This window comes from Athene cunicularia (assembly GCF_003259725.1).
Source record: "Athene cunicularia isolate RWA chromosome 9 unlocalized genomic scaffold, athCun1 chr9_part1, whole genome shotgun sequence".
NCBI classification, from domain to species: Eukaryota; Metazoa; Chordata; class Aves; order Strigiformes; family Strigidae; genus Athene; species Athene cunicularia.
The window spans coordinates 289,492-314,866 of NW_020799110.1; the positions used below are offsets into that span (position 1 = coordinate 289,492).

General features: G+C 47.8%; 1 protein-coding gene and 1 long non-coding RNA gene across 8 annotated transcripts in view; one reads left to right on the forward strand and one right to left on the reverse strand.

The window, feature by feature from the left end:
- PFN2 (profilin 2) overlaps nt 1-3,034 on the reverse strand; it is a 6,408-nt gene extending 3,374 nt beyond the window's left edge. The window contains exon 1 of the mRNA XM_026854940.1: nt 3,029-3,034. Coding sequence (XP_026710741.1) covers nt 3,029-3,034 — 6 coding nt within the window. The remainder of the gene's footprint in view (nt 1-3,028) is intronic.
- Nucleotides 3,035-9,339: 6,305 nt separating this feature from the next.
- Nucleotides 9,340-25,375, forward strand: part of LOC113483276 — an 83,623-nt gene continuing 67,587 nt past the window's right edge. For all 7 annotated transcript variants that reach the window (XR_003399000.1, XR_003399001.1, XR_003398999.1 and 4 more), the window contains exons 1-2: nt 9,340-9,498; nt 14,576-14,801. This is a non-coding gene — a long non-coding RNA (uncharacterized LOC113483276). The remainder of the gene's footprint in view (nt 9,499-14,575; nt 14,802-25,375) is intronic.

The window sequence follows — 25,375 nt, forward strand, 5'->3', positions numbered from 1 at the left end:
GGGCGAGTGTGGGGGAGCCGCTGTGCGAGGCGCCCCGAGGGCTCGGGTGGGTGGGTGGGTTTGGTGTGTCACCTCTGCAGTGGACCAAGCGTTGCACTTGGGTGTCAGGGAATGCAGAGTGGGCCTGGTAATTCCCACTGCTTCGTGATTGTTTAATAGCTGTGTAAACCAGGTAATCAGTAGCGTGAGCGCTGTTCTGATGAGGAGGTTGTGTTAGCAGTACAGGGAGCACAGTTGTCTGCGTTTAGTGATACAAATTAGAAAAAAACTGCACAGAAGTCTGGGATCTCCTGAACATAAATGGATGGATGAGAGTAGAGGATTTGCCACCTGCGTGGTAGCTCGCCTCTTGGTCGTGTGATTTGTGAAGTAACTCCAGTATTATATTTAGAAAGTGCAGTCTGAATTGGGTTACTGTTATTTAATGTTACAAAACTACCAGGTAGCTTTTCTAGTTTGCAGATTCAGCAGTCACCATTGCTGCTTCTAAAAATCATAATCCTTTAATTCTATTTTCACTATTAGGTGCGTCATTTAGTCATGTTCTATGTTACACAATTGTTAGAATGCTATTTGTATAGATACTACTGCAACAGCACCTTTGAGACTGTTTAAGAAAATTAGGATGTGCTCTGTATGTCAAAGACTGTAAGAGAGGGGAGTTCCAGTTTTATTTTTTGTTATGAGTCTTAATTGGAATCTGAGACATTTGTTAAATGAACGATTTATATGTAAACAAAAATATTGTTAAAACGACCCACTGCATCTGTCAATTTTAATGTCATTACCTGGACTGATGTACGAAATGGTGCTGTCTGGACACAAGCTGTACATGTATGGTAAGTTGTTGATAAATAGTGATTTCTTGCATTTTAGTCTCTTTCTGCATTCTGCCCAGTAGTTCTTCTTTCTGGAAAGTATTTGCATGCTACAGCCACAGTTTGGGGGGTTTTATGCAGCTTGTAGCAATTATTAGTCTTTTTGCTTTGGTTTAGAACTTTGTCTGATATTTATGTTGGATCCCATCTAAGAACAATAACCATTCGAAAGAATTTTAAAGTACCTGCTGTGCTTAGCCAGAGTGTACTATTTATAGCTTTGTGAGAGACTTGGCTGCTTTTATGTTAGTAACATAAAAGTTGAAATTGGCCAAAAACTTGAAGGAGGGTGTATATTTTGTTAGTAAAATATCTTGCAGTTTTCTGTCAGGCTTTGTAACTACCAGAGCTGCTGCTGTGCTCCAAGTGGTTGGACAGCCAAAGGTAAGATTTCTGATGATGTCACAGGCTCTTCCTGTTTTTCACCAAATCGGCCCATTTGGAGAAATAACTTTAACGAGCATTTAAGTGTAGGCAGGAAGGGCAAGTGGCCATCAGCATAACGCAGCTTGACTTCTTTGTGAAAATTAAACTTTGGGGAGCCAGAGCTCGCTGGGTGCTGGTTCACCTCCGGCGTTCCCACCGCTGGCCTCAGCTTGCGGTGCTGCTCTGGTGACTTCCTCTCCAGACCGTGCTGGATTTCCTGTGGCAGTCTTTCTCGTTACCACAAGTGCTTTCGGAAGTGCAGAGGGTAAAACCGATTTAGAAATGTTGCGAGTTAGCAAACTGACTTCTGCTGATGGAAATGGAGGGAGCAGGGAGCAGGCTGTGTCCTGCTGGCGATGGCTGGGGGACAGGCTTTGCAGGGGCCTTCCACAGCCGCGGAAGGGACTTGGCTGAAAAGTGAGGAAGTGACCAAAGGCCAGGTTGAGTCTTAGCTAGAAATGAATTGTAAAAACAACTTCTTAATAAGCTGAAAACCTGAAGCTAGCTTTGAAAAACGCAGTGATATAAAATGCAGCGATCATGAGCTTAAGAGCCCAGTGTGAAGTTCCAGTGCATGGCTACGCCTGCGCATGGAGAAGGTCCTGTCTGGTGGTGGCAGAGCTGTGGTTGTGCGACCCAGAGCCCTGTACAGCAGCACTGGGAACCATCCAGAAAGTTCTGGAAAAAAGGTGCTTTTGTGGTGCATCTTACGTGATTTGGAAAGGTGGTTTAACTCCTCGTGCAGGTGAGAGTTTCATTCCTGTGAGAGGAGGTTTGCCTGTTAAGATTTTACCAGTACAGATAGCTCAGCAAAACCTTTGTCTTTCTAAGGATTAACTAGGTAAGCAGCAAAGAAGAGTTTCCCTTCCCTATCCTTTATTTAGCCATCAAATCCAAACATAACAAACCTAAAATGTAACTTTTAAAATCAGATGCAAGCTTAGGAGTGTTGCTATGTCAGATGATAAGGTCTGAGACCGCTTCTGTTTCAGTGGCTTCCAGAAATGTTTTAAATCTGAGAAAGGACAGTTTTTTGTGGATCTGATTTACAGACTGGCCAAAGCACCAAAAAAAGATGTCTAAAATCATGGGGCTTTGGTCAGCTTTTGGATTTTTAAGGTAAGTTCTTGATTTCACCATTGGCCAACAAAAAATAAATCTTAGTCCTAGAAACTGAAGTATTTTATATGTAAAGTATATTGGACAGGTAGTCTCTGAGGAAGAAAAGATGGTAGCATCTTCCATCCAAGCTCTTTTACTTATTTTATCCAATGATAAAATGATTCATTACATGCCTTTGTTAACCAATTGTTTCAGTCAGTAAAAGGCTGTATAAAAGTTAATCTGAAAAGCAAAAACTGAGGCTAAGAAATGCAGTAAGGGAGTTGGAGGAGCACAAAGTCCGAGGGAGAGAAAGCAGAAAGGTGTAAAATGGAGCAGAGCAATCCTGGGCTCTCAGACAGTCGTTTTGAATGGGTATTTGTGCAGTGTGGTTAAACAAGAGCAGCTAACAGTCTTACTGCTGCATGGTCAGTGCCTCTGAGCCCCGTGCAGCTTCACTGACCACACTGAGAGATGATGGTAGATGAAAAAATACTTTTAACTTTTCCCAGGCTTCATCTGTTGGGTTTTTTGTTGGTGTTCCCCCCCCACCCCCGTCAAAGTTGACTGGTGTATCATGTTATCTTTGTGATAGCTGGTCTGCATCTCTGCAGTGTGCTCACCCGCATTAGCCCCCCGAGTTCCCCTCCGCCGCCCAGCACCGCGGGGGTAGCACCGGCGCCCACAGCCCTGTGCCCCGCTCTTGGCCGCCTGTGCCTGGTCATGTTCTGGTGGTTGTGCTGGCGAACCCTCGTGCTTTTCTAGCTCACAGTTTCTTTAGGTGATTGTTCTTGCACCGCTTTCTGCTGCTTATTCAGTCTACCACGTGGTTTAGCCGGGGAACTCTGAAGCTTGGTTCAGCACGGTATTTCCTTCATTGAGCTTGCTTTCAGTGACAGCATCTGTAAATATGTTTATCTGGGTGATATTTTATCCTCTGATCCCAAATAATTTTGCTGTTGGTGCTTGTTATTTGTTAAAATTCCAAAGGATTTTTGGATCACAAATACATAAATCTGTCATATATAATTTCTACCTAAAACATTCACTGTCAGCAAAAGTGTTTAATAATTATTCTAAAGTATAAAAAGCTGTATTTTCCCAGCAAAATGCACAGTTCTAACCTTATAATGCATTGTAAAATTAAAAATATATATTATTTTTTGAATGAAGCAGAAACAGCTGAACATTTTTTCTTTTTTGCAGTTTTTTTTTAAATTTAGTACCAAGTTTCTCTCTAGCCATGAAGTACTCAATTCTAGCTATGAGTAGCAGTCAGCCTGCCTGCCGTAAGCTCACCAAAGAGCCAGTATATGTATATTTAATATTTAGAATATTTCTGTGTGAATTTTTGACAGTTGAAGTACTTCTTAGTTTCAGCACCCAGAGAATGATTTCTGCCTTAGCTGTAGTGCTTTCTTCTCAATTACATCTAGTCAAGTAAATACCACATTTTTAACCAAGACTATATGAAGATTGTTCTGCTCAAATTTGTCTACATAATCACTAAAAAAAGATCAGAGAAAAGTTTTAAAATACACGAATTACATTCTTAGAAAAGGTGTACTAGTCTGAAAGTCTAATACTGCTGAACTGTAGAGCAGCCACGCTGGTAGGGATGAAGGGAAACATTAAGAATCTAAAAATGGGAGGAACAGGGAAAAGTAGAGCTGGGTAAAGGAGAAAACAGCCTAAAAATGATGTGGTTTCATTTAGAACATCTTCTCTTCTTTGTTAATGCCTCACTGTAGGAAACAAGTAATACTGTATTTCGACCAAACATCTATTTGTTATGAAAAGTAAATGCCACGGAGGTGACGGAAGAGGTGTTCCGGGGGCCATGGAGCTGAGGCCGGCTCCTCGTCTGTGGAGGCCTGGCAGGTGGCTCCGCCGGCTGTGTTTGGGTTTTGGTCGTGGTTTGTGCCTCCCGGCGTCTCTGGTTCAGCGTTGTCTGTGTCGTGAGCGCCGATGGCGGCAGCGTCCAAACTCGGGTCGTACGCTGCTTCTCCACAGCAGCCGGGAGCGGAGCCGTGGTGGTGGTGCTGTGAGGAAGCAGAATCCAGTCCCAGGCAGCGTGTCCCCGTGCTCTCCTGTCCGTCCTCCCGGTGCCCTCACCTGCCGTCCCGCGGGCGCCGTCTCGTCGGGTCACACCCAGAGTGTCCACAGCTGCTCTTGCCTGCTCGTCGGTCGTCCCTCCTCCCGCCGTGCCTCCCCAGCGCCTGCCGCCGGTGTGCGAAGGTGTACTTGTGAAAGGTGCAGCTAATACAGCTTGTCTGTACTCTTGGATGAAGATAACCACCAAATTGGCTAGGTTTTGTAAAGATTTGTAACTCGGGCGTGTTACATTTATCTAGAGGAGTGAAAGGATTGTTCCTGTTTCAGGTTTTTTTGAAACTGCTGAGAGAGTATGAAAATACACAACTTCGGTATATAAAAAAAACAGTCTCACATGTTGCTGCTTTGACTGAACAATCAGGACAACTATCCTCTGCCGTACAGACCCAGTCCTCATTGTTGGGTGAGACCAGCCTGCTGAGGCCGTGGTGACATACAGCAAGGCTTTGCTCACAGAGCTAGAAACAGGTGCAGATCTAGCAGCTGCCATGGCAAAACAAACTCAGAAAAGCTGAGGAAGGGAACAGCCAGACTTTCTTGTGTGTTTGTTTTAACAGATGTGTTATCATTAGTAGAAGTCTGTGGAGAAGATGATGGTAACCTGCTGGCAGGCGGCCGGCCATGGATGGAGCAGCCAGGGCCCAGCTGCGGGCACGGGCTGGTCGGGTGGGCTGGGATACAGGCTCTGTGACTGGGAGGAAATGGAACTCTTGGACTGTGGTAGGGCAGCTTGGAGGCAGCATTTAGGCAAAAGTCTACTTGTTTCTCAAAACCTACGGTCAGCACGGACCTGGGGACGGTTACCGGCCAAATAATGACAGCAGCAGAGGAGACGGCCTGTCTCAGTGCTGGGTTATACCCTTTCCCACTGCATCCACTTAAAATGCTTTTCTGTCAGACACAGCTGTTTCTCCTTGTTTACATATTTTTCTGCTGTTCCAGCAATTATTTTTTTTAAGAGTAGCTTGTGGCGAGAAACAAGATCGTGCTTCACTCTCCACACTTGAGGCATGGTAACTGTGTGGCTTTGGTGGTAGCTTCTGTTATTCAGCAGTGTGAGAGAATAACAATCCCTGCCAAATGATTGTTAAAGACTAAGAAACAAAAAACCTTTCAAAGAGAAAAAAAGTTTGGTTTTAATTTAAATAATGAAATATTTTTGTTTCTGTCTTTGCTACTTTAGAAACTATATGCTGTAACAGGCAAAGGAATACCACAAAAGGAGTTAAATTTATAACTGTAGTATAACCATGGTCACCTTGCAGCATGCAAAATAGTACTTAGAGTTTCGCAAAGATCAGTCGGGCAGTTCTGCCCATTCTACTGTGGTTCCCTTCTCTCTCCTTCCTCCTCCCCTTCCTTCCCTCCAACAGCCCTTCCCTGTGCTTGGTCCTGCTTGCAGGGTAGTGGCCTGGTGTGTGCAAACATCTTCTGAAATATGGGAAAAAATAGTGATTGATTGGTTTCCAGGTAGTTGTAAGGTAGTTAGTTGTTCTCCAGGGTGTAAAAATAAATAAATTAACGTCCCAGGTAATTTTCAAAACATAATCAAAATATGGTTAAACTTAATCCACTCCAGATATTTTCAGTATTAATCAGGAATACCTTTTTTTGCCACAGTGCAGCTAGTATGAAATACCGCTACAGTAAGTTCCTTTCCAGAAGTAAAGCAGCGACCTTAATCGTATGCTGCTTCAGGGATGGCAGCTGGTGTCATGAAGTAGTTTTTGGAGAGGGCTCACCAGCACTGGGGCCCCTCCGTAATGTGAAGGGCCGTCTGGTTCTGGGGGGAGTCTGGGCGCCGTCGCCCTTTCCACAAAACCCTTTGAGAGCACTTGGCAAGCAATGGGGAGCCCAGGGTTCAAATCCCTTCTTCTCCTGAGAAGTTAAATATTTTCCACTTCTCTTGAGAGTGCCCCAGCTCCCAGCAGCGGGCTTTTGGGAGGGGTGTGCTGCCTTCCCACCCTCCGTCCCCACCTGCTCCCCGGCTCCCTGGGCCCGGAAAGGAGGAGTAGTGCACGGCCTCGGGGCCACGATCGCGGGCCGCCGAGGTGCTGGGGTCACGCGTGGCTCCGCAGGCTGGCACTCCTCTCCCGGCTGCAGGCGCCTCTGTCGAGCATTCTGTCCCAGTCCGGGTAGTGCCGTGTTCTCTGTTTGGTCCAAGGTACAGCAGCTTTAAAGTGAAGCCCTCACAGACTGATTCCAACAGACTTCTTGTCGTCTGTGTGTGACAGCTTTGAGATGCTAGGCTTGCTGCTTCTGATAGTTTTGTGATCAAAGTTGCTATTTTTGAACTGTGCATCTTTCAGTAACTTCCAAGACCCTGGCACTAGATGGAGCCTTAATCTACTTGCACTTAGAAGTCTATTAAGTTTAACCACAAATTAAAAATAGGGAAGAATAAATGAAGATATGTATGCCTGCTGCTACATTTACAGTGCCCTTTTTCCCTTTTGTTAGTGGAGTGCTGTAAGTTAAAACTTAAATTTAATTTAAAGGAAAATTGAAATACTGCAGGAGAATCTCCTTGATCTAGTAGGTGCTTTATAATCATTCTTACTAGCACCCTTTAATGTACTCCCAGGCTCCTGGGAGAAGTTGCTCTAAGTTAGATATGCTGAAAAGGTGCTGCATATTTAAGCAAATAACTCACCTGTGATGAATAAAGGTAATGCCTTTTTCTGAACAAAGTTCCTGTTTATATTTCAAGATGGGATGGGAGTGACCAAGCTTTCTGTTTGCTGTGCTCATTCAGTAATGTATTTGCATTCTCACTTCATGCTATCAAAGCCAACAATTCAGAATCATCTGTTACCAGTCACTTCATTTTTTTCTCCATGTGTTACCCTTGAAAACATTGAACAAATAGAAACAAATAAAAAACAGCTTTGAAACTGTAGGGTTTAATACTTTCCCTTCAGCAAGCACAGTGTCTGACAGGCTGTAGAGCACATAGCAGCTCCTCTGCTCCGTGTATGGACAGGGTTTCATTAAATGGGTCGTTGTAGCTGGTGAGCATCCTTCGGCACCACTGTCGTGTTACAGAAAGCATCAGCATCGTAAAATCTGCACGGTGCATAAACCCACTTTTGTTTCCTTCTTAGATGCCCTTTATCTCATTGTCCCATGTACCAATTAATGTGGCTGGACCACTCTTCCTTTTTACTTGGAAATGGAAAAGAAGATGCATATGCTACGTTTTCACAGATGGGTACAGGATCTACCCACAAAGCTTCCTCTGACCTAAAGATGTAGAAAAATTTCCCGTTTGTAAATGTGGAGGTTAGATCATAGATTAGATGTAAATGTTTAGATAAGGCAGTGAAGTCTGGATGACATCTCGGCAAGGAAACTAAGCCGGTCAGGGAATGCAGAACAAAGGGATCCGTGGTGGCTAAAGACTGAGTAGTTTGTCCAGAGTATGACAGCAGGACCATATTTATGTAGATGTATGTTGTCCACTGCATTTAATTTCTGCCCAAGGTGTGGTTTATGCTTTAAGAAATTCTTGACAAGCATGCCCTTGTCTGCATGGCTGACTTATTTTAGTGTCCCCTTTAAATGTGGATATAGAAAACTGCAGACACACCTCCAGTGTTGTTCATGCCAGTGCCACAAGCAGAGCTAAAATCACCTCCTTGTTCCTTCTTACTACTTGCTCAAGCACAACCAGTTGCTGGAGAGCGATATGTCAAACTGAGAATTCACGCAGACAGGTTTGTCATGCATGGAAGAACTGGGCTGTGCTATTTCTTCTTTATCCATGTATATCCTTTTGTGCAAGAGACTAAATCTTCAGTTACGGATATTTGAAATGTAAAAGTTGATTGGGGAAGCAGTACATCTTTTTTTCTTCAGCATGCTGGAGAAATATTCCAATGTAATTAGTGAGGTTCTTGTTCGGGCTTTTCACCTTTAAAGACTGCTTTGAACTATTGTACTACTGAATGTGCAATAGTGTCGATTCGAACTGACCACAGAGGGAAATGAAAATAAATCGCTTAACCACAGGGAATGATCCTTCCTACCTGCAGGGATCAGGCTAATGGAATCCAGGAAGGAAGCAGCAAACATGCTCTTACCTCTACTGGTGTAAACCCAAAGGGATACCACAACCTTGAATGGAGTGAGTCTGGAGCAGCGTGCCTTGGCGTACTCTGGGAGGGAAGCTCTGCCTTCCTGATAATTATTATTAAAATCTGATTCTTGTAATGATTTATTTACCTTCTGTGGCAGATGCTTTTTGAATTTGATGCATCAGGTGCTTGAGGACAATGTGCTATACAAATACCGCTTCCAAAGAAGTTGTCTGGAGTCCTTTCCTTTTGTTGTGTTGGCAGTCTGGCAGCATGACAGCACCATGAATGAGGAGGGAAAAGGGCAAACACAGACGTGTTCTGTAGACACCAGGGCCGGAATCTGATGGTGTCTTGTTCCTTGTGATGCTAGCACTGCTGATCTCCGAATGATTCCTGGTTCAACAGAATTAGGTCTGTAGTAACTGTGGCAACCCAAACCACAGAAAGCAGCTTATGACCTAAAGCTGAAGTTGCTCCTCTTTGAGTATTAATGGGGCGTTTTTTTCCTCCTAACCAGCTATGTTAATTGGCCAAGAAAAGAAAGCAAAACAGCTGTTCTTCGATTACAACAGTGCTTTGATGTTTGTATTTCTCCCTGACCTAATCTCAGGAACAGGAAAAAACCAGAAGTTGTGAACTGAAATGATGATACTCGTAACGAATGTTGTCATTAAAGCACTGAACATTTCTTTGTTGCTCAACTACAAAATCTGACCTTGACTCTCAATCTTCTTGCAGGCCTGTCCTTTAAGGGACTGCTCTGTCCAGCGGGAGAGTGTGAATGGGCCAGGCAGGGTGCGTGAGAGCCCTCTGCAATTGCCCGCAGCACCACTTAGACATGGCCTGCGAAGAGCCACCAGAACTGTCACTGTGTTCTCTTCTCGTCGCCTTTCTGATAGGTAAAGAAAGCTTTGTTTGTTTCTTTAATTCTGTTATTTATCTCAGGAATGCCTGTGATGCTCAGTCTGTGACATCCGAGGAAAGCTTATTGAAATCTCACACACAAACTTTACAGATTTATTCTGTCATTTACCACTGCACTGGCTCTTGGTCACCCTGCAGCCTCCCTGTCAAGCAGGGCTTCCATCTCTATTGTTAATAACACCCGCTTGCTAATTTAAAAAAGAAGCATGCTCAGCCACTTCGGTTCATCTTTATTTCTCTTCAATGAGCAGATGAGGATATAAGCCAAAATCTTTTGTCTCCATCACAGCTCAATGTTAACAGGTGAGCAGGAAATAATATTGTCACATTGCTCCTCTTTGGAAGAGACAGACACGCTTCTTGAATGTGAGAGGCCTAGGCATGGAACGGGCACTAGGCTGTTCTACAGTGTTAAGGCTGATGTGCTTCTCAGTGTATTCAGATCTTTTTCTGGGTCTCTGGAGACTGTGACTTCAGAAACAAGGCATCTGTGAGTTTAGGCAGCTGGTAAGCAGTAATGTTAGAGCACTGGGCCCCTGAAGTGGCTGGACCCTTCTGGAGGCTGTTGTGAGAATGAGGATGTCTGCCAGAGCGGGAGTTGGACTCAGAAGTGAGCCTGGTCCTCCAGCCTCCCACTGCCCTTCTCCCTGGCAGCCAATTTCTCTCTGGGCCTTCCCAGGCTGTAAACTGCTTGTGCCTGAGTTGGTTTCCAGACTAGCTGGCCTGAGGCAGCCTGCCAGGAACGTGGAAAGCTCTGTGCTGTGGATAACTCCCAACCCGACCTTTTGTACCGAGCCAGTTACCAGCAGCTGGGAAAGGTCGCATCATCAAAGCTTTCTCGCCTTAGTAGAAGAATGTGGCTGCTTTTAACGGTTTGCTGGCCAAAGTAGGTGTGTGGCTAGCACGCTGGGTTGCAGGGTTGCAGTCATCTCGTCAGGCTTCGTCCGGTTGTTGGGGGGGTCCCCTTTGGGTTTTCTTGGGCTGGGTTGTTTGGGGGACGGGAGTTGGTGAGCTCTGCCTCTGCTCGCCTCCCACGACTTTCCTGGTGCCTCTTGCTGCCACATGATGTGGCTGCTTTCGCCCGCTCCCACGTGAGTATAATATCAGATTCAGGGCAGAGGCACAGGAGAGCAGCAGCCTTTCCATTCTTTAAAGGCCATTTGTAAAGATAAAGGGCTCAATACTGGTTTACTCGGGCAGGGTTTTTTTGGGTGGTATCAAAACAAACCCATTTAAATAATTACAACATTTTCCCCACATTTCCTTTACGTGCCATTTTTCATGGACCATGAGGCCGCGTTCACTGCCTGCTATTGCAGTATATTCCAAATACAGTGGAGCGTCAGACTCTCGTGTGCTAATGCTGTTGCTGGGCAGCTGCTGTCTGTGTTTCTGCCTAGACAAGCTCCATGTTGCTGTGATCACCTTATCTTGACCATAGAACATTGGCTTTTGTTTCTTGTTGTAAGTGAGAAATAGCAGTCCATAGAGCAGATTTATTTCATTTTACTACTAAAGCGTTTCTTCTGAGGGAACAGCAGGCTGCATTGGGCGAGCGCGCGTCAGGATGCAAAGATCCCGCAGTCCCAGCACCTTGCACTGTGCAGGCCCTTGTTACAGAGAGGATCCTTTGTCCTGCGATGTGTTAATGAGAAATTCCTTGCCACTTTCAGCTCTGGTAATGGCAACTATAATACTTGCTCTAGCAGCTGATCTAGCTAAGGGAGCAGTTGTTTTGTGTGTTTCTTGGAGGCTAATGCAGTGCTACTGCTAAATCTTTACAGCTCTGTCATGTTAATGCCAAAAAAAGAGAGAGTATTTGATTTTCTTAAAAAAACAAACAAATTGACCACAAACCTTGCTTTTTGTGGTCAGCCCCTCACAAATGCCCTGGACTCCATTCAGTTCGTTCTTTTGAATAATTTCAGCATAAGGCCCTTGTAAAGTTTGCTCTAAAATGGATTCAGGCCAAGCCTTTTGTTTGTTAGTAAAGAACAAGTTATAGACAGTAGATCTTTCTTTCTTGTTTAATATGTATAAGCTTCTTTTACAAGCCCTATCCAAAGAATGTTCAGTTAATTACTCAAAGCATCTTGTTATTTGGAGCCCCTGCTTGTCAGGGAAGTGAAACTGCTTTTGAAAAAGCGCAGGCAGTTCTTTGTGACTGTTCTGTTCCCCGCTGTAGGGCCCGGGCGAGCACTGTGCACTCCTCCTGCTGAGGGCAGACCCTCGCTGTGCCTGGTTCTCCTGGTGCTCCAACACAGGGAGGAATAACTGCCACGGGGTGAACTGCACTGAGGGATGAAATTGAGCAGCATGAGAGGAGGGTTTGGGCAGCTGCCAGGGTGATGGGAGTCGAGCTGACCTCTCCGCTTTCCCATCGTCTGGCCGAAGCAGAGCTGGGCAGGGATGCTGAGGGGACACTATATGCTTGTTTTTCCCAAAGCGGGTCACCGATGTTTTCAGATAAATGCTGTGAGCTGGTGGTGATTCAGATCTGGTTTTTGCAGTAGCTACCAGCTGATGGGCAGCCTTTCTGCTTCCCGCAGAGCCTGGCTGTTACCCAGAGGGCTGGCACGCAGCTCTCCTGTGCCCCTTCCTCAGCCCAGGGGAACAGCAGTCATGTCGCGTGCCTGTGGGGAATGGTCCTTGGCATCAGGGATCCCTGTGCCCTTCCTCGGGATGCCCAGGAAGGGGCACGTGGGGGGGGCTGGGGGTAGTGAGGACCAAACGCAGGGGTGTTGTGGTCAGACCCCTTCTGTTAGTCCTGCTCCTGCTCCCGACCGGGAACAGGATTGTGGCTCACGTGCTGCGGGCACACGAGGTGGGAACCGCTTTTCCTCACGTGCCGCATTAGTGTACAAAGCGGGGGTTTAATGTTAATCCCCTGGAGAGCTGCGGTAGGAGCTGCCCGTTAGGGCCGTGGCACAGCAATTAGACCCGGGTGATTAGCGAGGGAGCGCTGGGGCTCTGCTCTGGCACAGCGGGAGCACGTGTTCTCCTGTGAAGTGCGTGGAGCTGGGCCTGGGCATGAGTCTTGGCTTTGGATGGAGGCAGGAGCCAGGGGACAGGCTCTCAGGGTTGCTGGTTTCCATTCCCTGCCTGGAGCATGGGTTAGGAACCAGGGCAGGAGCCCCGAGTGCCCTGGAGGAGACCCAGCGGGCAGTGGGGAGTGGGGGGGACCTGCCTGCCGCCGTGTCCTGCTGCCGGCACCAGCCGTCCCTTCCTTCTGCTGTGAGAGGCTGAGCCATGCTCCCGCCTGGAGAAGGCGCCGGGCAGAGCCACGGCACTGGCGGCGGCAGCGAGGCCTCGCCGGCAGTTGTGCCCTCCGGAGTACAGCAGCTCTTTCACATCAGAAAGAAGGAAACGTCCAATCGCAGAGACGGCCGCCTCTCCGTCAACAGCAAACCAAGTGACCTAATTCGGCGCAGCAGCAGCTCCTCGGGGGCGTCCCTCAGCAGGCTCCATGGCAGGCCATGCCGAGCTGACTCATCACTTCCAGCGTGGCAGAGATTGGAGCTTTCGGGCCCTAAGGATTTGATTTCACTGTTTCTTTATTATTTTTAATATTGATTAAAATGAATTTTTAAAATACCAGGAGAGACTTGCCTTAAGAAGTACACATGAAAAAAGAAGGAAATAGTCGGTCTGTGGGAGTTAACAGTGTGCTTCACAATCTCTCTGGCTCATATAGCTGCGAGCACCCATTGCAGTTTGGAGGAGTCTTATGTCAGCTATTCTATCCCAGTGGATTAGCAAATACAGGATTAATCCGTTATTATTATAAAAAAGTGAGAATTATAACTGTCCTCACTTTCACCCAGCACAAACCCGCCGCTGTCCTTGCCCACGGTAGGATGGTCCCACAGGCGTCTGCGCTCCGCTACAAGGCTTTGTCCAGAAGCCGGGACCCCCGAAGGAAGCACGGGAGCATCCCGTTCTCTCCCAGCATCGCCCACTGCCAGACAAATCTCCCCACGCGGTGCAGAGGCTCCCTGGGGCAGCCTGTGGGGTGTCTTGTACCAGAACAGGCTGTGGGGCCTGTGCTCAGCCTGTGCTCAGGGTGCCGGTGCGGGCGTGGGCGGTAGCAGATGGGTGCAGGAGCCGTCTTCCCGCTGTCAGAGGGCAGTCGCAAAGGAGCTCTTCCCCTGGGCCATTCTCACTTGCTGTTCTTGCCTCCGCTTTGCTGGCTGGAAGCTGCCTTACGCTGCGAAGCAAGAGGGTTCCTGTCCCTTGTGATTTCCATCTGCTCCGGTGTCACTGCACAAATCAAGGTTACACGGATATTTCAGGCTTTTCCTCTGCCTCTCCCCTCTCGCAGTGGTGGGAGGCGGGAGCAGGCTGCCAGCAGCCTGGGGGCAAGGACCCTTCCCTGCCGTGGTGGACTCCAGAGATGCAGGAACACTCTTCTTGGAGGCTGCAGAAGCAGGGCCAGAGCCCTCTCCACATGGGGAATTCTCCCTGGAGGTTCACCCTGGGGACACCGTCCCCCAGCATCCCACCTGCTGCATCGGAGGAGGCAGGTGGGCAGTGGCTCTCACCCCCACGGTGCTGCGCTGTGAGGAAGCGGCATGGGGTCTGGCCCTGGCTCCTCAGCAGGGATTGTTCTCCATCCTGGTGAAGGTCAGGGCAAGCTCAGACAGCATGAACAGTAGATTAATTGATAAAGCTTTCTGTCCTGTGAACAAATAGCAACAAATTAAAAAGAAAAAAAATGGCAGGTGAAAAGCTGTGGTACTTCAGAGAAGACAGAGCGGGAAGCTGAGAGGAGTGAAGGAGCAGAATGTGGCATTCACCTGGAGATAATGAAGCAGTAGCTTTTGTCAGCCCCTTTTATGTCTAGCTAAAAAAAAGAGACCTGCTATTTCAGTAAAACTAAAGAATAAAAATCTAAAAAACCCCAGAAAACCTCTGCAGAAACAGTTTGACACGTTATTGATTGAAGTAATGGAGCATGTGGAGTTCTAAGAAGTTGCATAAATGCATCTTTGGTCTTTTAAAAATCCCTCTAAAAGACTCATATGCTGTTCACCCGTCTCTTCTCATCTCTAGGTCTCAAAAGCTGAACTGCTCTGAATTCACGTGCCAAAGCAGGAGCTAATTTTCCTGACTCCATGCCCCGCACTCAGCTGTCGGTCCTGCCTGCAATGCCCAAAGCAGATGTTGCCGTGGAGGAGCCTGGCTGAGGAGAGACATGGTTCCGTTCTCCCCGAGCAGGCGGCGGTGCCAGCTGGGATGCCCGGAGCAGCCCGTCGCTGTCCTGGCCCTGGGAGCTCAGGTAGGACAGGTTCTTCCGCAGCCCTCAGAGTCCCGCGGCCAGCGGCACAGCTTTGTCCGGGCTGGGTCACCACGTCCTGGAGGGTGACAAAGGGCTGGTGTGTTCTCTGTGGTGTGCGGGTTAATGCTTTGTCTGAGAGTGGCTTCTGTGTAAGTTTTGATATGTGTTAATTTTGTGACTGAAGGCTTTCAAAATTAATAGGTGATACTAGTGAATTCCTTCCTGCACTTAAAAGACTCAGATTTAGTGTTTTACTCTATTCAGTGGGGTAAGAAGAACACTGGGTTACAGACTGTTCTTGCTTCATTCATTTTGTCAATTGTAGTTTTAGTTTTAATTATTTATAACACACCATAATGTACTAGTTAATTTACAGTAGCATATTCCTGTACAGTAATGAAATTAGTGACATGAGGCTTATTGCAGCACTTGCTGTTTACTCTTTGCTGAGTAATATACACGTTAATTATATGCATATTAGAATGGCTTTAAAATTATATATAGACTCAGCTGGAGGGTTAATGTCTTTTAGACTAGCTGTTCTTCATGTAGTTAAAAATAGTGTCATCTAAGACCTGATCCTAAAGTACGTGAAATCAGTGTGACTGTTTGTGGAAGGAAGGTTCTGGCAATGTGAAATTCTTTAAATCTTTAAATCACATTTCAGTGTTTTAAGGGCAATATTCTTGATAAAGTTATCTTGTTCCTATTTCCTTTTAGTTAAAAGGTACCTAACAAGACTGCCTTCTCTGTCCTCCTGGGTGGCTGCAAAGTCTGTTTAAGCCCTGTTGCTGTTAATGATGAGCACGGGTGCAAAGGTCAGAGAAGTGCTGGCCCTGTGGCAGCTTTTGGCTTTGACAAAACAAAGTGCTGTCAGATTCACAAGGCAAACAGACTTGAAAATAGAGAAAATATTTTTTCACATTTTTTTTAAGTTTTATCACTCAGCTGTGCTATTTGTAGTAGTAGTAGACATAACATTTGCAGAAAGAAATGTGACAGATCTATTCAGCTGGCAATACTAAGTTTCTCTGTGCAGATACCGCATCTTGCCAAAAATTCCTATCCTGTGGTGAAAGTTGTGTGTAGTTACCTACCAAGACAACTGGCTGTCTTTATTATGCATTTCCATTTTTTTGAGCTAGAGATAAGACATGCCTAGATATGCCAGGAATTAAAACAACCTGACATGTCCATTCTTGTTTGGTGAAAATGCTGCCCTGTATTCTCAGAGCAAAACAGTTACACTCTCTGTATTGTCACAGGTTCTGCTATTTAGTGGTAATAGCTGTCAAGCATCAAAAACCACAACAAAACAAACAAGAAAACCCCAACGGAGGATATTCTTCCTTGCAAGTGCCCTACCTCACTCCCTGTTTCGCTTCTTCTAGCCCCAGGCTAAGGATAGTGCTTCTGAAATGAGTGATTCACGCCCTCCAGCTACACTAGCAGCCGGCCTCCGAGGGTTTGGTATTTCCTGTTCACCCTCTCACAGCGGGTCGGTGTGGAACATGCAGAGTCCCTGCTGGATCAACAGCATCTGGGGGGTTTTGCCCCTCAAAATTCAGCGTATGTGAATAGGTCACATCAAGTAATTGAGCTGCATTTTCTTTCTCCCCGAGGCTTTTCTGGAGGAGCTGCCATTGCCTTGCTGGGTCAGAGCGATGGGCGCTGTGGGGTGAGCACCCTGCGCTCCTCGCAGCGGGGCGGGCAGGCGGGCTGGGCGCAGGAGGTGGCGGGTCGGGGACTCCTTCTGCGACTGCCTGGTTGCCCACCAGCCCCTTTGTTGAGCAGCGCAGCTCCGGCCGGGCTCCAGTGACTGAGGAGAGAGCCGCAGGCCCCCCCCGGCAGCGGGGCTGAGTGCGGGGCCACCAGCAGTGAACTGCTTCAGTCCACTGGAGGACAGGGCAGCAGGGTGTAAAGCTTGGCCTCAAAATCACACCTGGCGTTGACACAAGCATCCCTCTGGGAGAGGCCGTGCCACATGCCCTGCAGGTCAGCGCTGGCTTGTAGCTTCCCCCTTCGACAGGTCCGTACGACAGACGGGTTTTCCAGAAAGCCTGTGACTGGCTAAACCCCGCAGGGTGGGTGGATGTTGGCTCTGAGCAATCCCTGCAGGGCAGCAGTGCGCAGGGGAGGTGGGCCGGGGTGACAGGACACCGAGGGGGGGATGCAGAGGAGCCAGCTGTCTTGTAGTGAAGGGGACGGCAGCGTAGTCCTTGTTTTAGATCAGCAGCTGAGCGGATCAGCCGGGGGTGTAAATGTCTCCCTGAGCTAGCCAGACTTGGGGCGGAGAGGTGGGGAGGGGATTACGTGGCTCAGCCCGACCTAAGGTAAAACATCTAAACAACCAGCAGAGGATTTCCAAGAGAGCAGTGGATTTGAGCTGGCATCAACCCCCATGTCCCGTCCCGCCGCCCAGGGACGCCCAGTGTCATGGCAGCAAGCGTGTTACAGAGACCAGTCGTGGGAATGGGCTGGTACGGGGGCTGAGCTGCGCTGTGCAGTCACTAACTCACACTTGTATTGTGCTTCTGGTATGGTTCATATCACGCTGCTGCCTCAGGCCTCCTGCTGCGGAGCGCCCGCGTGCCTGCTGCAGCTCTGCACAGCCCGGTCCTGTCCACTCCCTGACTGCCCTCCCTTCAAACACCCGGGTTACTGTGGTGATAGCCCACCCGGTATTTGAACATCACAGTACTTCACTGCACAAACATACGCTTTTCAGTAAAGAAAAGGACTACTCAGGGCAAGGACCAATGATGGAGTTTGATCTCCAGTAGATGATGGATAGAAACCAATAGATAAAATGTGCCCTTATCAAGCACAGAAAGCACTTTCCAGATGGGAACACAGTACCCAGCCAAGGAGTGAGGAATTTCCTCCTTTCTGAAAATTTGTTTTGATCTATCAAATCTACCCCATTATTATTTTTCCTATGAACAGTGCTTTCAGCCAAGCCTTTTACAAGAAGTTCCATCCCCTTCTCTTGTATTGCACAAGGCTCCCACATTTTAAGTGATACTGAGCTGCACGTCAAACCCCAGGTCCCCTTCCACAAGCCCTCCAGGCCACGGCCTGCGGCACAACACCTGGTTGTACACTCTACACCCCCTTACCTCCGGGAGCCTGGCGCCTGTTAGACCCTTCCCCGGGAAAACTGCAGAAAGACACGGTATGCGTTTGCTTAAGTCTCCATGGAATTAATGTCCAGGGTAAAATTTGGCCCATAGTATTTTATGACACCAATAATTTTGCTTTTAAGCATAAAGGTTTGGGGAAATTAAAAATTCCAGTGCTCCAGAGGGAGCAGAGCCAGATCCGCTGTAGCCATCATGCGGTGCAGTGTGAGAGCACAGCCAGACTGGAACACAGTTCACAAGCAGCTGGTGCAAACTGTGTTTATAGTGGTACCTTTATTTCATGCACATCCATCCAGGTAAACAGGACTCTGTTGTTCAGTCAGTAACAGATTCTTTGTGATTTAGTCTTGCTGATTTTTTAGAACTGTTAGCATCAGAGCACTGGTGGCCTGTGGTTTCTCGTCCTTGCTTATGCACCACGTCTGTTCAGTCCTGGGACAGTAAAAATGACCCGTGCCTCAGGAACTTGCCAGCCAGGCTCTGCCTGTCCTGACCTCTGCGTACAGTGCCCGCACCCTCACCAGCACCCCAGGGGCTCTAGGCTTGTGCAAGAGACACGGGGAGGCAGCACCGTGTGATGGAGCAGTAACATGACAGCATCGTCCCATGTCCTCCTGTGAAGGAGGAACTGCAGCAGTGATTTATGCAGACCATTCCACACGAATTGAGGCAGAATTTTGTTAATCCATCTTGGGAGACACAGAGTACTTTGGTGGCAGTTGGCTTCTCACATTTCTGTAAAGAGTGTGTGTGTATATTGTAGAAAGGCAGAAAATAATTGAGAGCATTAGTGGGGTTTTTTTGTTTGTTTCTAATGTGCTCGTTAGGGATTTGTTAGAAGGAAACCTGTGCAGTTAAGAAGGTAAGGAAATCTTACCAGGAGCAACACCCAGGTGCAGGTACTAAATGCCTGCAGGCACCTGAATTCAATTGATGCAGAGAAGCTGAATTTAAAACCCACTACAGAACAAAACGGGGCCAGCTGGAGGATTTCCTGTAAGAGAAAGGAAAAGCCTGGGGAAGCGGCAGGCAGAAACAGGGAGCTGAGGCGTTCGTCCTGGCTGTGAGTAGTGTCTCTGGAAACGGGGAATGGGAATGGCTTGGTTTGGTCATTTGGCCTAGCGAACTATTCCAGTTAGTGCTTTTTTCATCTAGCATTCAAAATGTTGGAGGGATTTTTTTTTTTTAATAGTACTTTTATGTGGGGTGAGGCTGAGTAAGTACTCATTATAAAAAGCTCCAGAAACACCATGCTCCTGTCTCTGAGCACAGAGAGAAATGATAGAAGATACAGAAAAACTTGTCAGGGTTACTGAAATGCTGGGGTTTCAACCTCAAGCCCCAAATTAAGGTTGACATAGGGGTGATTCCCACAGTCCTTCCCAAAGGGCTGGTGAGTTTCCCTTTAAGCTTCCCTGCAGGGTGGGGCCGGCCTGGCAGGGAGAGCCATTGGGTAAATGACCCCCAGGTGTCCCCCATTAAGTAAACAAGGGTCAGCTGTCCCATCTAGGGGATAAAAGCTGGGACCACTTGCAGGAAGGGGCGGTGTCTGTCTGTGAGGTGGAGGCATTTTGCAGTTCCCTGTTGGGGAAGGACCTCCCGTCTCCCTGGGACTGGGCTCCAGTCAGGTCTGGCTTTTGTAAATGTGGGCTCTGCAGAGATCTATTATGTAGCTTCCTTGATCTTATGTGTTTGGCTTGTTGACCTGGTTGTCTCCCATCCCTTCTATGAGAGATTGCATTTCACCATTTATTCCACCCGTTGTTGGTCGTGCAGTGTTGTTATTGGGACCATTGGGATTGATGTTGATGATGTGTAACCTGACTTGTTTGTACCCCAGCGCTCACCCATGTACTGACCCTTTTGTATCAAATACAATCTGGTTATTGGTTCATCTTTATGCTGGCTGTAGCCTTTATGCTAGGCCTGATAATTGGTAAAACAGTTACTCTGAGCTGAATGACTTACAGTGTGTAACTTGTGTCGGTATGTGGCTTGAGAAGAGCTTTTATGGGTGGGCAGTGGTGCCCGGTGTTTCAGGTCGCTGCAGCGGGCGGGGGGACAGTGCTCACCTGCTGGGGTGTGGGTAACCGGGGGGTTGGAGGAGCTAGCGGTGGCCATAGTGCCTCTGGCAGGAGCCTCGCTGCCGGGGTGCCGTGGCCAACGGGCCTGCACGTGGCATGATGCAGCCCCTGTCCTCTCCATCCTGTCCTTGCTCATCCTCCCCTGCCAGCAGCTCAGGGCGGGGTGTGTCTGAACCCCGGCACCATCCCTGCCCCGTACAGCCCCTCTGCTCTGGTGCCCGGCTTTCCTATAGCACCAGTGTGGCAGGTGGTACTCGCCCCAAAAAACACCTCGTAGGTTTCACCTTTACAGACTTATGAAGTTGCTAGGTTTCCAGTATTTCCTTTACCAGGCATTACAAAAAAAGCTTCTTTAAGTCAAGGGAAAATGCATTTAACTCGGTACTCATCTTGCACTTGATCTTGTCATACCTCTAATTTTAACGTAGGCTGAGTCATTTTCATCCTACTGCTTTAAAATCAGGCTGTGGAGCATGGTCCTGTTCTGGTATGTTTGGGAAGTAGAACAATTTTTCTCTCTTAGTCAGATCTGTCCTGCCAAGCTTCTATCACTCGGTGCTCTCAGATATAAAAATAACATATAGCCAGGGATGATTTGCAGAGTTAGTTTTATTACTGTAAGTAAAATTGAAAAGTGAAGAATGCCAGCTTACATTATGCAGATTGATTTATAAAAATAAATTAAATGAAAGTATTATTCCCAGTGAAATATTTAACCTTGTTTTGACATAATTCCTTGGGGAAGAATTGACATTGTGTGTGCAGTACTTCCTTTCTCTGTTTTGTTTATCTGTGGCCTACTGGTCCCTCTCCTGCCCACCTGGCAAACCCTCTGCTGAGGTTGCAGTTGTTAATGCTTTTATGCTTAAAGTACTATATTGTTCCCTATTCTTCTTGAAAATACCTGATCTGGTTTTTGCAAATCCCAGTACTTTGGTAGATATCGACTCATGGCGTGGAGAATAGAGGTGGCGCAGCTGTAGTCTGGCAGTGCTGTAAGCTGCTGAAAACGGTCGTGATGTGAAGCCCTGACAGGAGGTAGAGCTGCTCCGAGCGTGCATCTGCAGGTCCCTGTACGCAGGGAGAGAGAGCGGAAAACGCAGGGGGAGCGCTGCAGGACGTGCGATTGTAACATCTAAACTATTGCGCTCCTGGGTCTGCGGTTTAGGAAGAGCATGGCAAAACCAGAAAAATACTGAAAATGGGACAAATCCAAGATTGAGCAAGCTTAATCTGTTTATATGCAAAATCTTGTTGTGAATCTGGGCTGATCTAATTTCGCATTCACAGGTTGGTTTCTTCATATGAATTTGAATTGTAAAGCAGTGACTGATTTTTATTTTTTAATTTATTTATTTTTGCTGTGAGTTCTTTTGAACCTGAATTTCAGCAACAACTTGGGTCTTCAGACAACATGGGTTGTAACAGAAGCGAGCGCATATGCATGATACCAACTGTCGTGGAGCTGTTCCACCGCGGGTGTGAGCTGCCGCCCCGCCTCAGAGCGGGGCCTGTCCTGCGTGGCTGCTGGTGCTGTGCTGGCAGAGGGAGCTGGGGGGGCAGCCGGACAGGCCCTGGGGCTCCGTGTGACTGCAGTGTGCCTCCCAGGCTGGCACAAGCTTCCCCTGCTCACGTTAAGTGTGGATTTTGGCCCGTTACATGACCTGAAGCCTGGTGGGGATTTGGTTTATTTCTGCTGTGGAACAGGCTCAGGATCCCGGCTCGCTCTCAAGGACGAGTCGGTTTGCACAGCCCGGATGCCTCTGGGCCGCTGTGCTGCTCCTGGCGAGGCTCGGGATAGGCCTTGCTTACAGAGACAGGCTAGTGACTGGTGTTTTCACTGATGTGGCTAACGTATCTTTTACATGCGAAAAGATAACTTGGTTTTAGTTGGCTTTATCTACTTTCTACCTCTGAGTAGTTTCAAACCCAATTTAGTGGTCTGCTGGGTGAAAGTAAAGCATCTTACAATGACAAAGAAATCCAATATGTTATTCAGTAGGGGGCTTGGTTTGTTTTGTACATAAGTCACTATCAGTTACTGTCTTAAAGAGTTGGTTTGGTTGAAAGAACGCTAACAATACTATGTGTAATTATGTGTTTTTTGCATTTATGATGGCATATAAGCAACAACAAAAAAACCTGATGGTAGCAGGCTTTGTGTTGCCTTATAGAAGTCACACCAGGATTAAAGTTTGCAGCACAACGGGAAGTTGTGTTACACCTCTTTGAGGGTTCTTGCTTACTCTTCCCTGCCCAAGATCTTAGCTTAAATTGAAGGCAACCTCTGCGTGCCCACAAAGGAGTGTCAGGTGTGTTACCTTGCACCGGTTAGGTTTGAGCTTTGGCTGCTCCTTGCTGGGCTGCGGTGTTGCCACAGGGCCCTCCAAAACCCCCTTACTCTGGAGACGAGATGTTCCCATTGCCCTGTGCCGACTCAGTCCCGCCAGGAGGGCTTGTGAGGCTGCTGCGTGCCCCTGCGTGTGCTCTTTGCACACTTCAAGCCCAGTCTAAGGTCCAAGGATGTAAGTAAGATTCCCGCTGACTTTCTGTTCAGCCTGTGGCAAGACAGTCGTGGTGATCTCTGGTGGTTGTCTGCGTTCCCGCAGGCAGCAGGATCCCCCCTGAAGGCCAGGCCTGCTGGAACGGATGCTGCCACAAATGCAAAGCGGGAGGCAAATGCGAGCAGGTGTGGGAGGAGATGTTTGTGCATTGTTTGCTTGCTGGCCAAGAGCTAGGCCAGGATGACCCGTCTCCTCTTGCAATAGCCACATCATCTGGCTGTGCCTGTCAGTCGCTCGCGAGCAGGTGTTGGCCACGGCGAGGGGCTGGATCTCCTTACCAGTTCCCTAGAAGCTGCCACCTGAAAAAGCTGGTTTTCTATTTGTAGCCACAGGTTTACCTGCTGTTTTAAAAAAAACCTTGCACAAATGGATCTCCAAGCAGCTAGGTAGACACAAGCTTGCATGCTAAATTAATCTCCTTCCCCAGTGACTGCTGCCCTATTGCGTCCCCTACAGCGCGTGGAGCATTCCAGCTTTCTTACAGAACGAGAGGTGACGGAGCGTACAGCAGCACTGACTAATGGCACTTGTCAGGTGCCTTCTAAAGGACACGGTGAGGCTGAGTGTTTGTAATACACTCGAGGATATGTTAGTCTGGATTTCTCCATGGCTTCAGTACAACAGTAGGAATGGTGTTACCGGAAACACCACTTCTAACCTTGAAGATAAACTTGAGACAAATGTAGACTACAATAAAGGAACACTTGAAAAATATGAAAACACATACAAAGGTGGATCCTGTGAATAGTGTGTGTCAGGGCAGGGCTTCAAGTAGGTGGTTCCTTTGCCCACTTATCTAGATTTGGCTTCTAGATAATTAAACGATTTTTTGCTAGTGTACTTTAGAGTTTGAAAGTGCTAAGCTTTTGAAAGCAAATTGACTATTTGCAATGTAACTGAAAAATGCAGGCATTATTAGGAGCAAAGTTAGTATTTGGCTAGGCAGCTGTTCTCAGGCTGCATCTGGGGTATTTGACTTCTGCGTAGATGTGCAGTATGTGGATTTATACCAGCAAGTTAAACTCTGATATCAGAGTCTGGAGATCAGATTTCTTTTTTTACCTGTCTCTTCCATTGAGCTTTCTTTAAGATTGCAAAGCCCTCCTATGGAATAAAGATTTTTCCCAGGGGGTGGCAAAAGAAGCGTTGCAGTGCTCTCTGCTGCCAAGGACCAGTGCACTCTGTCCGTGCTGAAAGGCTCAAACCAGCTAGCTTGCTGGCAGGAGCAAGGTCGTGGCGGCTTTCCCCTCCCCAGTTACCCAATTTAATGGATATTTTTCTTTTCTGTCGTTTTAAGGAGCATTGTCATTTTGGCTTGTGGCCTGCTGCTGCTAAGACAGAATGACTATGTCCTCTGGCTCCCGCAGCGCTCCATCTGTCTGCGCACACCCTCCTCCTTTGAGAACCGCTGTCCATGGGTCCTTCCCCCTGCCCGCTCCTGGCTGTGGTGGCTCCACCCGAGCAAGGACTGGCCGAAGGTGTCTAGGCTGGAGCCACCCAGCTCTGCTCTAGCACCCCTATGGCAGGGGCCGCTTTGCTGAAGCCACTGTCTGCTCCTGGCTGAGCTGAGCTTTCTCTTGGCGTGGGCTGGCTCTGGGGTGTAGCAGTGCTCTGCCTGAGTTTGTGGTCAGTGCTTTTCTGTGCTCCCTTTGTGTGGGGTAGGGCCAGGAGGAGAGTGGAGACTGACTGGATGCTGCTGGTGGCCTCAGCTACTACCTGGGGCAGTTTTGCTGTCTTCTTGCATCCTGAGGCAGTGGGAGGGACTGAAGCAGGGGCTGAAATCCAAGGAGAAGTAGAGGAGCTCTTGTTCAGAGAGAATGGGGCCCAAACTCTTGCTTCAAAAAAGAATTCTCTTGCATTTAAAGTTTTCAGTAATGCTGGTTTTGGTTCTCTTACTATATGAAACTGAGGCCAGGACACAGATCTTTGGAGTCAGAACATTTGTGCTTGGTGTCTCAAAGGAAACAATGGGAAAGTGACTGGGCTTAAATCACAAGTGGCAGTGGTCTGAGCTTGGCAGAACTCCCTGGGGCAATCTGTCTGTGCACTGGAGCTTCCCCTCGACTATCTCTCCCTTAACCATATGTGTGTTGTGCCACAACCTGCCTGTGCCAGGCTGGGTCACAATGTCTGCGCTCAGCTGGCCAGAGAAGAAGAGGCCAAGCTGGGAAGCAACATCAGTGCGTGTCCTACAGCCCCTGCCCAGCGTCCCGCTCAGTGACTGCTGGCTGAGTGTTGCTTGGATGCAGAAGGATGTTACTGTGGCCAGATTTCCACAGGCTGACCCATGGAAGCGCCTGTGAGCAGGAAGGTTTGTCACTTATGTTTTGTGGGACCAGCCAGAATGATACTGGCCTAAGAGCTAAAATGTCAGAATCTGACAGGTACAATTCAGACCACAGCTTACCTTGGGTTGTAATAAACCAGGCATATTGGAACACTCGGACATCTATCTCCTGAGCATGGGGATTGCATGACCCACCCGCCCAGCAACCTGTCCCAGTGTTTGCCTCACAGGAAAATTATCTTCTCTCGTGTTTGAATGGATTGTCCTGTGTTTTGTTTTGTGCCTGTTTCCTGTTGTTCTATCCCTCAGCACCACGAGAAGAGTCTGGCTCTGTCCTGTTTCCTCCCTCTGTCAGTACTTACACATTGATTAAAATCCTCCCAGGCCTTCACTTCTCGAGCCTGCTGGCTCCCAGCTCTCCCAACTTCTCCCCATATGTCATGTGCTTCTATCCCTTCATCATCCTCATGGCCCTTCACTGGAATCTCCAATGTGT